We start from the raw sequence: 15,249 nt of genomic DNA, 5'->3' as shown, positions 1-15,249 counted from the left end.
TGTTTCTTTATGTGGCTTGATACTGACTGTTGTCTCCGAGCCATCTATAAGTTATTGTATTATTTTATTTTATGATTGCTTACTGTATCCTAGTTTCTTGCTTTGTTTTGTTTTGATATGCCCAGATAGGTTGCTGGAGTGAGCTAGCTTGATTATTTTCACCTTTAGAGCTCTGATGACCTGACACAGAGGGCTAGAGCTGTTATCACGTATATGAGCTTATGAGTCCATTCACTTTTCTTGTGTGGATTCAGCTCAGGTGTCCAGGTAGCTGGTCATCAAGTGTGTGGTACAGGCTCTGTCCTATAGTCTTAGAGGGGCAGGGGTGCTTGGTGTAGGTCCCAGTATCTGGTTGCAGCAGGGGGTCATGCTCTGAACAAGGTAGGGGCCTGAGATCTGTCCCCTGAGTGTCTCTGAGGAAAGCAAATCCCTGTTCCCTAGAGTGTATAGGTGGGTGGGTTCAGTAGACAGACCATGGGCACCCAGTGCTTTTGGTTTTAAGGACTGGGAGGTACCAGTTATCCTTGGAGCCCTGTCGCGGGTGGCTGTGTGACCTGAGTGGAGCCACCAGTCCTTAGGCCCCTGATGTCGGTAGGTGAGGACCCTGTTTAATAGGCAAAGCAGTGTCAAATATCAAACAGCCACCTCTCCACCTCACAGTTTAAACAGTTGCAGTCTGCCAGCAAGGACCTATTTTCCTGAAATAGGCCCACACAGGTCCATGCAGGGGTGAAAGGTATTCAAAGTCCACAGACCATTTGTGTCTTATGGGAGCTGCTTCAGTCCTGAGCTCCCCAGGTTAGTGGAGCTGGCAAATTATCTTTTCCCCCTTTTTGAATTTATTTCTTCTCCAAAGCTGGGAGCATGGCTCAGTGCACTCAAATCGGCCTATCTTAGGCCCAGGGAAATCAACAGCCACTGAAGCTGGCTTGGAGGTGGAGGACATGGTAAAATATATGCAAGTACTTAGCTTTTTCTGAGAGCGCTGTTCTCCTCTGGCTCCAGAGGTGTGAGTAGGCTGTGTGGCTGGCTGCTTCTCCCTGCAAAACTGTGGCCGAACACTACTACCAGCCCAGTGCTGCCACTCTCGGGAATGGTGCCTGAGGGATCCCAGTGATTCAGTTCTGGCAACTCTTCTCCACTTCTGAACCATCTCTCCCTCCCCCTGACACTCAGTCTGTTTTCTAACTTTGCCTTTGATGTTCAGGGCTCCTATCTTGTCATAAACATAATTGTTTCACTGGATTTTTCGGGTCTTTGTTGTAAGAGGGATCACCAGAAGAATGTGGCTATTCTACCATCTTGGCCCCTCCTCCAATCTTGGGTTTGTTAACATCTCCACTGCCAACATTTCCCATCCTGTCTTTGCTTTCAACCCATCAACTCTTTCCTTCTTGGAAGGAGCAATAAGAATATCCATCATAAAAAGGGTGCTAACTATGGGCCAGGAGTTGTACCAAGTATTTTAGTTGAATCATCTCAAATAGTCCTCACAACAGCCCCATGAGGTTGTGACCTTGAGTAAGTTAAATAACTTACTTTCTCTATGCCTTGGATTCCTCATTAGTAAATTGGGTCAGTAATGATGCCTTCCCCACAGGGTTGGCTGGAGGATTGTGTGAGTGAGTGTATATAAAGCATTTAGAATTGTTCCTGGGACATGGAAAGCTCTACTATAATTATTACCATCTCCCACTGCCTTGTCCCCATATCCTCACACTGTTGCACGTGTTATTCTGTTTGCATTAACTGCCCATCTTATTGTCCTTGTCTTCTTAGAGAATGTCAACTACATCTTTCAGGACTTAGCTCAGCTATCACCCCTCTTTGTACCCCCACTTCCGCTTTCTGATTCCAGATTTTACATTGCTTCAGAAGTGCTTTACAAGTCTGTCTTTTTCAGTAGACTGAGAAGCTTCTGGAAAATAGGAATTGAACAGAGTTTTCTTCCTCGTGTTTGTCTCTTCCATACCTATGTCTGGCACTTGGCACATAGTAGGTGCTTATCACATATTTATTGAGTGAATTATTGAGTCAGCAATAGTCCTTTCAACTATGCCTTGTAAATAAGTCTAGATTCTTCATCCTGATCATTTTCCTTTGAATTTGCTGAAGTTTGCCACCAGTCTTCTAAAATGTGGAGCTTGGAGTTAAAAATCAATAGTCAAGAGGTGTTATGATATATCCTTAGGACAGTGGGACTCTGAGCCCCCACTTTGTCTGTGTTGTGTTTTTATTATAGTTCACAGGTGGTCATGGACATAGATCTCTCAGCTACCACATGGTGAATATCATTGCCTTGGGCTTGAGCTCATGAATCACAGTCCTTTTGACCCTGAACTGGCATTTTCCTCAACTCATACTCTGGCTCCTATGGTGATGTCTCTGTGCACTACTGGTAATCTCTGTGCCGTCCTGATTCTGTGATGTTAGCTTCGTAAGCAGACAAGTCACGCCAGGTTTTACACCAATGTGCCATTTTTCTTCTGTTACCTCATATGGGACTGTGTCCTTCACTTCGTTACAGTTACACAAATCCAGTGCTGCTCTGAGTTTCCAGTGAGGTAACTCAAGTTTTAGTAAATGGCATCCTTAACACCACCTCTTCTCAAGGGTCTCCTGTGATTGCCTGAGGAAAAGACAGAAAAAGACGGATCTAGAGACGGATGTTGTGTTGTTATTAGGTCCCGTTGAGTAACTATCTACTTACAGCAACCCCACGTGACAGAATAAAAACGCCCTAGAGTTTTCTTGACTGTAAATCTTCATGGAAGCAGATCACCAGGTCTGTCTCCTGTGGAGCCACTGAGGGGGTTTGAAATGCAGCCTTTCAATGTGTGACTGAGCCCTTAACTCTTTGTACCACTAGGGCTCCTTAGAGAAAGATATCAGTAGCAATTTTTCCACATTACACGAAATCACCTCCTGTGCCCTTGTCCCTGCATCAAGCTCATACTCCTCAGTATGCTCAGACCTCAGAGTAAGCTCTTCCTCTGGAGGCGTCCTGATTCCTCACACCTGCCCAGAAGCATTCCAGCCTTACCCAGACATGTTCGAATCCCCAGAGAATCCAAACCTGACTCTCAGTCTGCTGTGCCACAGCGTTCAGTTTCATTTTCCTGTTCTTGCCCGTGTGTTCCCCTGAACACATCATGGGTCTGCTCGCTGTCTCTGGAGCAGCATCTCCCTCTGGCTTTCAGCTGTGGTAAGCAGAAGCCACATATTTGAGCTCAGAGAAAATAAGGTTGAATGTACTGTCTCCACTTATGTGAACCTGGGGTAGATAGAAAGTAAAACACCAATATTAACGGCAACCTTTCTTCAGCGGAGGTACAGGTAAAGCGCATGTAAGGTGTTGACTATTACAATCTGTGTTACACTGAAAAAGAAAATTATGCCAAATGTTTGTCTTAGAGAAGTCTTGTACATTAATGCATTCTTTTTTCTTTTTTCACCTTCAGATTACAATAATATAATTCCAGTTCTTCTTGGAGCAAAGTTTAACCAGACTGAAGTGGAATTAGGTATATTTTGATGTACATGTATTCTGCATTTATGAACGGGGTGCATAACTGAGTCTTCCAAGGGTAAATCTGATTCATTTTTGATCAAGTGTGTGGATAACACATTTCATATTTAGTAAAAAACGATAAATATCAGGAAAAGCCTGCCATTGTTTGAGCGTTACCACCTCTAGATAGTTTAAAATGAACAGTCTGTCCAGAAGTCTCTCGAACTGACTGGTTTGTAGACTGAGGTGTTAAACACACCAGGTGTAGTTTTTCTCTAGTAGCCTCTATGGTTATTTCTTTTTTAAATTTTTTTTTATTGTGCTTTAAGTGAAAGTTTACAATTCAAGCCAGTTTCTCATACAAAACTTACACACACATTGTTATGTGACGCTAGGTGCTCTATCCCTAATGAAATAGCACACTCCTCCTCTCTACCCTGTATTTCCCGTGACCGTTCAGCCAGCCCCTGTTTTCCTCAGCCTTCTCATCTCCCCTCCAGACGGGAGCTGTCCACATAGTCCCATGTGTCTACTTGAGCTACGAATCACATTCCTCATCAGTATCATTGTATGTCTTATGCTCCAGTCTAATAATTGAAGAGTTGGCTTCGGGAATGGTTTTAGTTTTAGGCTAACAAAGAGTCCAAGGGCTATCCCTCCAGTCTCAGTCAGGCCATTAAGTATTGTCTTTTTACTAGAATTTGAGGTCTGCATCCTACTTTTCTCCTGCTCCATCAGGGATTCTCTGTTGTGTTCCATTTCAGGGCAGTCATTAGTGGTAGCTGGGCACCATCTAGTTCTTCCAGCCTCAGACTAACGGAGTCTCTCGTTTATGTGGCCCTTTCTGTCTCTTGGGCTCATGTTTTTCTTGTGTCTTTGATATTCTTCATTCTGCTTTGCCCCAGGCGGGTTGGGACCAATTGACACATCTTAGGCGGCTGCTTGCTAGCTTTTAAGACCCCAGACGCCACTCACCAAAGTGAGATGCGGAACATTTTCTTAATACACTTTGTTACGCCAATTGATCTAGATGTCCCCTGAAACCATAGTCCCCAGACCCCCACCCCTGCTACTGTGTCCCTTGAAGTGTTTGGTTGTATTCAGGAAACTTCTAAGCTTTTGATTTAGTCCAGTTTTGCTGACTTCTCCTGTATTGCGTGTTGTCTTTCCCTTCAGCTAAAATAATTCTTGTCTACTATCTAATTAGTAAATACCTCTCACCCTCATAACCATCAAAGAATATTTCTTATGTGTTTAAATCTATGGTTATTTCTGAATATGGAAATTGTCCTAGTTATCTAGTGCTGCTATAACAGAAATACCACAAGTGGGTAGGTTTAACAAATAGAAATTTATTTACTCACTACTAGGAGGCTGGAAGTCGGAAATCAGGGTATCCACTCTCTCTGTCAGCTCTGGGGGAAGGTCCTTGTCTCTTCAGCTTCTGTTCCTTGGCTCCTTGGCTCTTCATGTAGTGTGGCACCTATCTTCCCCCATCTCTCAGCTTCCTTTGTTGTTTGCTTGCTTAAACTGCTCTTTTATATCTCAAAAGAGATTGGTTTAAGACACACCCTCTTATAATACTGCCTCATTAACATAACAAAGAAAACCTATTCCCAAATGGGATTATAACCACAGGTATAACCAAAAAAACCATTGCCTTTGAGTTGATTCTTACTCATAGTGACCCTGTAGGACAGAGTAGAACCCAAGGTTGTAATCTTTGTGGAACCAGACTCCCACATCTTTGTCCCCTGGGTCTGCTGGTAGGTTCAAACCACTGACATTTTGGTAAGCACGCGAGTACTTATAGGGGTTAGGATATACAACACAAATTTTGGGGGGAGACATTTCAATCCATAACAGAAATTTAGTGAGAACACTCTGAGTAAATTATTGTGTGGCTTGAATTATTGATTAATTGATTTGTTTTTAATCAATTGACTGAATTTACTGTACATCTGGGAATTGCCTAGATAGGTCTTATGAATCAACATGTCCAGATGACTAATTTTTTTAAAAGGGAAAGAAAGAAATTCATATGCTGAGCACTTACTATAGGAGTCCCTGGGTGGTACAAATGGTTAAGTGTTCAACCACGAACTGAAATGTTGGCTGTAGAACCCACCCAGACACTCTAGGAAGTCAGGCCTGGCTATTTGCTTCCAAAAGGTCACAGCCTTGAAAACCCTATGAAGCAGTTCTACTCTGCACCCATGGGGTCCCCATGAATTGAAATCAACTTGATGGCAACTAACAATAACAACAACAAGTACTTACAATAAACCAGGTAATACATTAGGTGATTGTAACGTATTACGGAATTAAATCCTCCATGATCTCTGTGGGTCATTAATCCCATTTTATGGATTAAAAAACCGAAACTCAGGAAGGTTAAGTAAGTTGTCTAAAATAAAACCATTGGAAAGTGGCAGAACTGGGACTCAAACCTGAGTTGATTATATCCAAAGTGTACACTTTTTGACCACAGTGATTTGTCTGACTTTACTGTCCAATGCGGCTCTGATACTATGTCATTGGTATTCACAATGTGCTTGATTTCTATTTCAATTTTATCTTATCTTCAACATTTTTTTTTTCCTACTCATTTCGGGCTTAATTTGTACCTCTTTTTCTAGCTTGTTGACGTGGAGTGTTAGAGAATTAATTTCAATTATCCACTCTTCCAATATGTGCATTTTAAGCTCTAAATTTCCTTCTGAGAACTACGGTAGCTGTTTCTAACAAGACTGATATGCCCTATTTTCATTTCTATTCAATTCAAAACATTTTTTAAAATTCCCCTTGTGATTTGTTATTTCAACTCTGGATTATTCGCGTTCCTTAATTTCCTATTATTGGAGGGTTTTCTGCTTATTTTTCTGTTATTGATGTCCAGTTTAATTCCATCATTTCAAGACTATACACTGTGTCGTTTCAATCTGTTGAAATTTATAATAATTTGATAAGGCCAGAATATGATGTATTTTGTTGATTGTTCCAAGTGCATTCGAAACAAATGTGTATTCTACAGGTTGGGGTTTTATTATTCTATAAATATCAATCAGGTTAAGTTGGTTAATGGTGGTGTTCAAATTATCTATATACTTACTAATCTGTATGCTTTCTTGCTCCACCAGTTACTGAGAGAGATAATGTTATTATTTCCAGCTATGAAGGTCAATTTGTCTATATCTTCTTTAGTTCTGTCAATTTTTATTTTATATATTTTGTGGGCACATTCAAATTTATGACTGTTGCATTGACACTTGTATCATTATGAAATCTCTCTTTATCATAACCTGTATTTCTCAAAGCCTAAAAAACCAGTTGCCACTGAGAGTTGATTTTGACTCCTGAAGAACCCTTGTATGTCAGAGTAGAACTGTGCTCCATAGGGTTTCAAGGGCTGACTTTTCACAAGTAGACCTCCAGGCTTTTCTTCCGAGGAGCCTCTGGGTGGTTTTGAACTTCTAACCTCCCTGTTAGTAGCTGAGCGCTTAACTGTTTGTGCCACCTAAGGACTCTTATTTAACAACCACACCAGTTTTCTTTTGTTTAGTGTTGGCGTGTATTATTTTCTTTTACTTTCAGTCTTTCTTTGTCCTTTTATATAACGTATGCTTCACATAAATTACATGTATTTGAATCTTTTTTTTTTGAAATCCAGTCTACATAGTTAGTAGTCCACTTACTTTAATAAATTAACAATATAGTTGGTTTTGAAGCCTCTCATCTTACCGTCTGTTTCCTAATTGCTTTGTATGTCGTTTCTTTTATTCTCCTTTTACTTTTGGATTAGAAATGTATTTTTTCTTTATTTTATTTTATCTGCTTTGTTATCCTTTAGCTACACTTACTTTTTTTTAATCATTCGTTAGTCATTCTTTGAGAGATTACAGTATTTATCAGTGTCTTGTTACAATAGTTGTTAGGTACCATGGAGTCGGTTCTGACTCACAGCGACCCTATGTACCACAGAACGAAACACTGCCCAGTCCTGCCGCATCCTTACAATCGTTGTTATGCTTGAGCTCATTGTTGCAGCCACTGTGTCAGTCCATCTCATTGAGGGTCTTCGTCTTTTCTGCTGACCCTGTACTTTACCAAGCATGATGTCCTTCTCCAGGGACTGATCCTTCCTGACAATATGTCCACAGTATGTAAGACGCAGTCTTGCCATCCTTGCTTCTAAGGAGCATACTGGTTGTACTTCTTCCAAGACAGATCTGTTCGTTCTTTTGGCAGTCCATGGTATATTCAATATTCTTCACCAACACCACAATTCAAAGGCATTAATTCTTCTTCGGTCTTCCTTATTCATTGTCCCACTTTCACATGCATATGTTGCAATTGAAAATGTCATGGCTTGGGTCAGCCACACCTTAGTCTTCAAGGTGACATCTTTGCTTTTCAACACTTTAAAGAGGTCCTTTGCAGCAGATTTGCTCAATGCAATGAGTCTTTTGATTTCTTGACTGCTGCTTCCATGGGCGTTAATTGTGGATCCAAATAAAATGAAATCCTTGACAACTTTTCTCTGTTTATCACGATATAGCTTATTGGTCCAGTTGTGAGGATTTTTGTTTTCTTTTTTTTTTTAAGGTGAGGCTGTGGTCTTTGATCTTCCTCAGTAAGTGCTTTAAGTCCTCTTCACTTTCAGCAAGGACGGTTGTGTCATCTGCATAACACAGGTTGTTAATGAGTCTTCCTCCAATCCTGATGCCCCATTCTTCTTCGAATTGTCTAGGTTCTCAGATTATTCGCTCAGCATACAGATTGAATAGGTACTGTGAAATGATACAACCCTGACACACACTTCCTGACTTTAAACCACTTAGTCTCCCCTTGTTCAGTTCGAACAACTGCCTCTTGATCTATGTACAGGTTCCTCATAAGCACGATTAAGTGTTCTGGAACTCCCGTTCTTTGCAATGTTATCCATAATTTGTTATGATCCACATAGTCGAATGCCTTTGCGTAGTCAATAAAACACAGGTAAACATCCTTCTGGTATTCTCTGCTTTCAGCAGGATCCATCTGACATCAGCAATGATATCCCTTGTTCCATGTCCTCTTCTGAATCCAGCCTGAATTTCTGGCAGTTCTCTGTCAATATACTTGCTGCTGCAGCCACTTTTGAATGATCTTCAGCAAAATTTTGCTTATGTGCGATATTAATGATATCGTTCAATAATTTCTGCATTCGGTTGGATCAGCTTTCTTGGAAAAGGCATAAATATGGTTGGCCCAGTAGCTGTCTTCCAAATTTCTTGGCATAGACGAGTGAGCACTTCCAGTGCTGCATCCGTTTGCTGAAACATCTTAATTGATATTCCATCAATTCCTGGAGCCTTGTTTTTCTCCAGTACCTTCAGAGCAGCTTGGACTTCTTCCTTCAGTACCATCAGTTCCTGATCATATGCTACTTCTTGAAATGGCTGAACATCGACTAATTCTTTTTGGTATAGTGACTGTGTGTATTCCTTCCATCTTCTTTTGATGCTTCCTGCATCGTTTAATATTTTCCCCATAGAATCCTTCACTCTTGCAACTCGAGGCTTGAATTTTTTCTTCAGTTCTTTCAGCTTGAGAAATGCTGAGCGTGTTCTTCCCTTTTGGTTTTCTAATTCCAGGTCTTTGCACATCTCATTATAATACTTTACTTTGTCTTCTTGAGCTGCCGTTTCAAATCTTCTGTTCAGCTCTCTTACTTCATCTTTTCTTCTATTTGCTTTAGCTACTTGACATTCAAGAGCATGTTTCAGAGTCTCTTCTGACATCCATTTTGCTCTTTTCTTTCTTTCCTGTCTTTTTAATGACCTCTTGCTTTCTTCATGTATGATGTCCTTGATGTCATTCCACAGCTCATCTGGTCTTTGGTCATTGGTGTTCAATGCGTCAAATCTATTCTTAAGACGGTCTCTAAATTCAGGTGGAATATACTCAAGGTTGTAGTTTGGCTCTTGTGGGCTTGCTCTGATTTTCTTCATTTTCAACTTGAACTTGCATATGAGCAGTTGATGGTCTGTTCCACAGTCGGCCCCTGCCTTTTTCATCATTTCTTTCCAGAACAGTAGCCTATTTGATTCCTGTGTATTCCATCTGGCGAGGTCCATGTATATAGTTGCTGTTTATGTTGGTGAAAAAAGGTATTTGCAATGAAAAAGTCACTGGTCTTGCAAAATTCTATCATTCGATCTCTGGCATCGTTTTCATTACCAAGGCCATATTTTTCAACTACTGATCCTTCTTCTTTGTTTCCAACTTTCTCATTCCAATCACCAGTAATTATCAATGCATTCTGACTGCATGTTCGATTAATTTCAGACTACAGAAGCTGATAAAAATTTTCAATTTCTTCATCTTTGGCCTTAACGGTTGGTGCAAAAATTTGAATAGTAGTCTTATTAACTGGTCTTCTTTGTAGGCGTATGGGTATTATACTATCACTGACAATGTGTACTTCAGGATAGGTCTTGAAATGTTCTTTTTGATGATGAATGCAACACCATTCCTCTTCAAATTTTCATTCCTGGCATAGTAGACCATATGATTGTCTGATTCAAAATGACCAATATCAGCCTATTTGAGCTCACTAATGCCTAGAATACCAATGTTTACACATTCAATTGCATTTTTGACGATTTCCAATTTTCCTAGATTCATACTTCATACAGTTGGGGTTCCAATTATTAACAGGTATTTGCAGCTGTTTCTTCTCATTTTGAGTCACGCCACATCAGCAAATGAAGGTCCCGAAAGCTTTACTCCATTCATGTCATTAAGGTCCACTCCACTTTGAGGAGGCAGCTTTTCCCCATTCGTCTTTTGAGTGCCTTCCAACCTGGGGGGCTCATCTTCCAGCATTATATCAGACAATGTTCTGCTGCTATTCATAAGGTTTTCACTGGCTAATACTTTTCAGAAGTAGACTGCCGGGCCCTTCTTCCTAGTCTGTCTTACTCTGAAGCTCAGCTGAAACCTGTCCTCCATTGGTGACCTTGCTGGTATCTGAATACTGGTGGCATAGCTTCCAGCAACACACAAGCCCCCACAGTATGACAAACTGACAGACACATGGGGGCTGTTACAATAACCCACTGCCGTCAAGTCGATTGCGACTCATAGCGACCCTATAGGATGGAGTAGAACTGCCCCACAGAGTTTCCAAGGAGCACCTGGCGGATTCGAACTGCCAAACTCTTGGTTAGCAGCCGTAGCACTTAACCACTATGCCACCAGAGCCATCCAAATAAGAGAAATGTAAAACTTAGTATATTTAAACTTCATAAGCATGCAAGAATCTTACAGCAGTTTAACTTCATTCATCCACTTCCTTCACTATTTCATATATTTTTCTTCTTATATGTTATAAACATCACAAGATATTGTACTTGTTATTGCCTCAAGTAATCAAAGTTCTTTTATAACTACCCAAATATTTCTCTTTTCTTTTGCTATTCATTTGTTCATGTATTTCCTTCCCTTCATCTGGGATTATTTCTCTTGAGCCTGAAGTATTTTTTTCAGCTATTTTTACCTGGTGTTATTGACTGAATTGTGTCCCCCCAAATATCTTTTGGAATCCTAACTCCTGTACCTGTGCATGTAATCCTATTTGGGAATAGGGTTTTCTTTGCTACATTAATAAGGCCATATCAGTATAAAAACCCTTTGCTGTCGAGTTGATTCTGACTCATAACGATGCTGTAGGACAGAGTAGAGCTGCCCATAGAGTTTCCAGGGAGAGCCTGGTGGATTTGAACTGTCAACCTTTTGGTTAGCAGCTGTAGCCCTTAACCACTATGCCACCAGCATTTCCATATCAATATAAGGTGTGTCATAAACCTAATCACTTTGAGATGTGAAAAGAGCTGATTAGCACAGAGACAGTTGAGCAAAAATGGGGGAAAGTTAGATCCCATGTGGAAACACCAAGGAAACGAGGACTGCTGAGGCTAAAGAAGCTGAGACAAGGATCTTCCCCCAGAGCAGTTGGAGGGAGAAACTTCCCTTACAGGTGGTGCCCTGAGTTAGAATTTCTAGGCTCCTTAACTGTGAGAAAGTGAGTTTTTGTTCTTTAAAACCACGCACTTGTAGTATTTTTGTTACAGCAGCATTGGGAATCTAAGACACCTGGAAGCATCTTTATTTTCCCTTCAGCTTCGAAGAGTATTTTATTTTGGTAAAGAGTTCTTGGTTGGCAGTTTTATCCCGGGCTTTGAAATTGCCCTTCTGTTGTTCACTGGCTTCCATAATTTCTGTTGAGAAATGAACCTTCCGTCTTCTTGTTGCTCCTTTGATACATATTTTTCTTTAGGCTGCTTTCAAGATTTCCTCTTTGTCTTTGATTTTGATGTGCTTAGGATACATTCTACTGAGCTTCTTGTGAATATATTTAATCAATTTTGGAAAATTTTCTGCTGTTACCGGTTTGAATATTTCTTCTTCCCCTTTCCCTATTTCCTCTCCTTCTGAAACTCCAATTGTATGTAATTACTATGTCCCACATGCCTCTTATGCTCTGCTGTATTATTTTCATTCTTATTTTCCTCTGTAGTTTAGTTTTGATCTTGGCTTGAATTCAAGTTCAATAATCCTGCCGTCTTTGATGGCCAGTAGGCTGTTAAACCCACTCAGTGAGTTCTTAATTTCATATGTTGTAGTTTTCAGTTCTTGAATATACATTTGATTATTTTTTATAGGTTGGTATTCTTTATTTTATAGGTTATTATTCTTTTTATAGATTGCTGTTATTACTACATTTCTATCTCTTCATCTATTTGCCCATCTTTTCCTTCTTTTATTTAACCTACGTATAGTAGCTATTCCAAAGCCTTCCTCTGCTAAACCCAGCATTTGTATCATGTATGGGCCTGCTTCTATTTTTATGGGCCTGCTTCTATTATCTATTATCTATTTTTTATTGATTATTTTTCACATTTTTCTGCCTCTTTTCATGTTTCTTAATTTTTTACTGTGTCCTGATCTTTGTGTATCAAACAACCAACATGAATGAAGTTTGTGTTATTTTTCTCTAGGAGTGTTTGCCTTTCACTCCGTAAGGTAGATAGTTTGAGGGTCGATGATCATAATCCATCAGAAATTGAGTGGTGGCTGGGTTGCAGGTCAGTTAGATTCAGTCTTCCTCTCATCCCCAGTAACCTGGGGGAGATGCCAGGCATGTGTTTGTTGTACTAGCTTTCCTCTGACAGGACCTGGTCTAAGTACCATGTGACTGAAGGAGATTTCATTCTGCCTTTGCAGAGTGCCCAAGCACTTAGTAGATAACATGTGAGAAAAATGCCTTGCATTTGGGGGATTTTCCAGGTTCTAATCCATCATGCCATCCCATGTGGCTGTCAAAAACTCCACTTTATGCGTTTTTTTTTTTCTCTACAATCATCTTCTAGTGAATAAAATGGCTAGCAGTCTTATCTCACCTAAAAAGGGCTCTTTCTTAATTGCACCTTCAACTCAACTGTTTCTCTTGGTTTCCCCTGCACACTGATGCTTTTAATATATTTCCTTGTGGGATTTGTCCTTTTTTTTTTTTTTTCCTAGAAGTTGCAGTGGGAGTAATGGCCTGAAATTACCTACTAAATTGTGTACTGAAAAGAAAGTCCACTGGCCACTCTAAGTTTTAATAGTTGATTTAAAAATAAATTTTCTCTTTATCTTTGATTTTGATGTGCCTAGAAGAAGCTGATGCATATTCTGGAGATGAGATGTAATCGTTTCCTAATTTGCCTGCCTTATACTTTTTTTTTATTCCTTAAAATAAGGCATGTTTGTATTCTTTCTAGAATGTAGCACTGTGTTGTGTATTACATGGCGTAACATACACTGACTATAGTAATTTAAAACCTTTGGTAAATCTGAGTTTCTAAAATCTGAACACTGATGGCCAATTTTTGCCTAGGAGAAAATGTACAGCTCAACTGCTCTGCTTTTCTGAATAAAGATGATACAGTTTATTGGAACTTCAGGAAAGAAAACGAGACAGATGATAACGTACATGAAGATCCAGAAACAAAAATTAAGTACGTATGTTATAAAATACACTGGATTCTTAATTGACTAATGTGGTATTTGGAGTTAAAGTATAATTATAGTAACTAATTATAACTTCTAATCTGTAGGTTGATGGATTATGCAGAAATTATTGCAGAGATCTAAACTAGAAAAAGAAGGTCAATGACACCTTTTAATGTTACCTTTTAGAAGTAGATTTTGGTCAGGACCTGATGGAGGTGGGGATTTTCCCTAAGCACCTTATAAAAGAGCAAATACCAAGGCCACAGCTCTTTTGATTATGCAAAGTGTTGTCTTAGTTATCTAGTGATGTTATAACAGAAATACCACAAGTGGGTAGCTTTAACAAAGAGAAATTTATTCTTTCACAGTTTAGGAGGCTGAAAGTTCAAATTCGGGGAGCCTTTTTATGTATATTAGGAGAAGGCCATCTCTCTGTGTTGGCTCTGGGACAAGGTCCTTGTCATTGGTCTTCCCCTGCATCTAGGAGTTTCTCAGCAGAGGGAACCAGGGTCCAAAGGACAAACTGTGCTCCCAGCTCTTCTTTCTTGGTGGTAGGAGGTCCCTCTTTCTCTCTCCTTTTATCTCTTGTAAGATAAAAGGTGATGCAGGCCATATCCCAGGGAAACTCCCCTTACATCTGATCAGGGCTGTGACCTGAGTAAGGGTATTGCATCCCACCCTAACCCTCTTTAACATAACCTAATCTTGCCTCATGAACCATACGCAGAGATTAGGATTTACAACACATAGGACAATTACATCAGATCACAAAATGTAGGACAACCACACAATTCTGGGAATCATGGGCTCCCAAGTTGGCACATATTTTTGGGGGTATGCAATTCAATCCATGACAAATGTGTTAAATGCTTGATTTTTGCTAATGTGCCTGAAAAAAGAACGGATCAGGAGTTTCAAACCAGCGTAAGTTAATTTGGATCCCTCATGTGCGTGAATTGCCTTGCCATGTGGCTTATGCCTCTGTGGAGATGAGGAGTGTGCATGTTGCAGGGTGCTTCATCAGTACCTGTCTCTGCAAGACCTTGGGTGCAGCCAAGGTCAACAACACCTACTACCACTTCAGGATCTACATCTTATACACACACACTTTTTTTCTTCTGATTATTGAAAATCATTCATTCTAAGAAACTTGAGAAATACAGAGATCACAAAGAGACAGTCGTTTATGACAGCTTTGTATGTGTTTCGCGGGAATTCCTTTGATGAGTACAAGATACGTTGACATAAATATTGCCTCCTGCCTCGCTAGAGTTAGTTTACTTTTTTATAGAACATCAATTACAGTGACCATTTTATTAAAGGTGAGAATTGAGAAGTTTTATCTAGTATAGAAAGGCTTTCAGAGACTTTAAATTATATTTCAGGGAAACCTTAATGTAAATTATCAGCAGTCTGCCCCATTGACATTCATTTTTCGTGGACTGACATGGAGCATAGTTATTATTGCATTTCCCTGTCAGGTTCAGTTAAAGAAAATCAGCAAGACAGTAAGGAGAGGTAGGGAAAGGGCCATTCAGTCTGCCAATGGTGCAATGGTTAGATATAAATATCTAAAAGGCGGCGCATGTGTAAAAAGTTCCAAATGACATGGATATTATTCGTTGTTGTTAAGTGCCATCGAGTCGGTTACTACTCATAGTGACTCCATGTACAACAGGATGAAACCTTGCCCAGTC

At 40.0% G+C, this 15,249-nt stretch overlaps 1 protein-coding gene across 5 annotated transcripts in view; it reads left to right on the top strand.

The window, feature by feature from the left end:
- The window catches only part of IL18R1 (interleukin 18 receptor 1), a 59,301-nt gene that overhangs the window by 30,843 nt on the left and 13,209 nt on the right, over positions 1-15,249 (top strand). For all 5 annotated transcript variants that reach the window (XM_049856400.1, XM_049856401.1, XM_049856403.1 and 2 more), the window contains 2 exons: positions 3,462-3,524; positions 13,437-13,557. In XM_049856400.1, coding sequence (XP_049712357.1) covers positions 3,462-3,524; positions 13,437-13,557 — 184 coding nt within the window. The remainder of the gene's footprint in view (positions 1-3,461; positions 3,525-13,436; positions 13,558-15,249) is intronic.

The sequence above is a fragment of the Elephas maximus genome, chromosome 17 (assembly GCF_024166365.1).
Source record: "Elephas maximus indicus isolate mEleMax1 chromosome 17, mEleMax1 primary haplotype, whole genome shotgun sequence".
NCBI lineage: Eukaryota > Metazoa > Chordata > Mammalia > Proboscidea > Elephantidae > Elephas > Elephas maximus.
The sequence above is the reverse complement of the archived record's forward strand: the minus strand, read 5'-3'. Positions and strand labels throughout refer to the sequence as shown.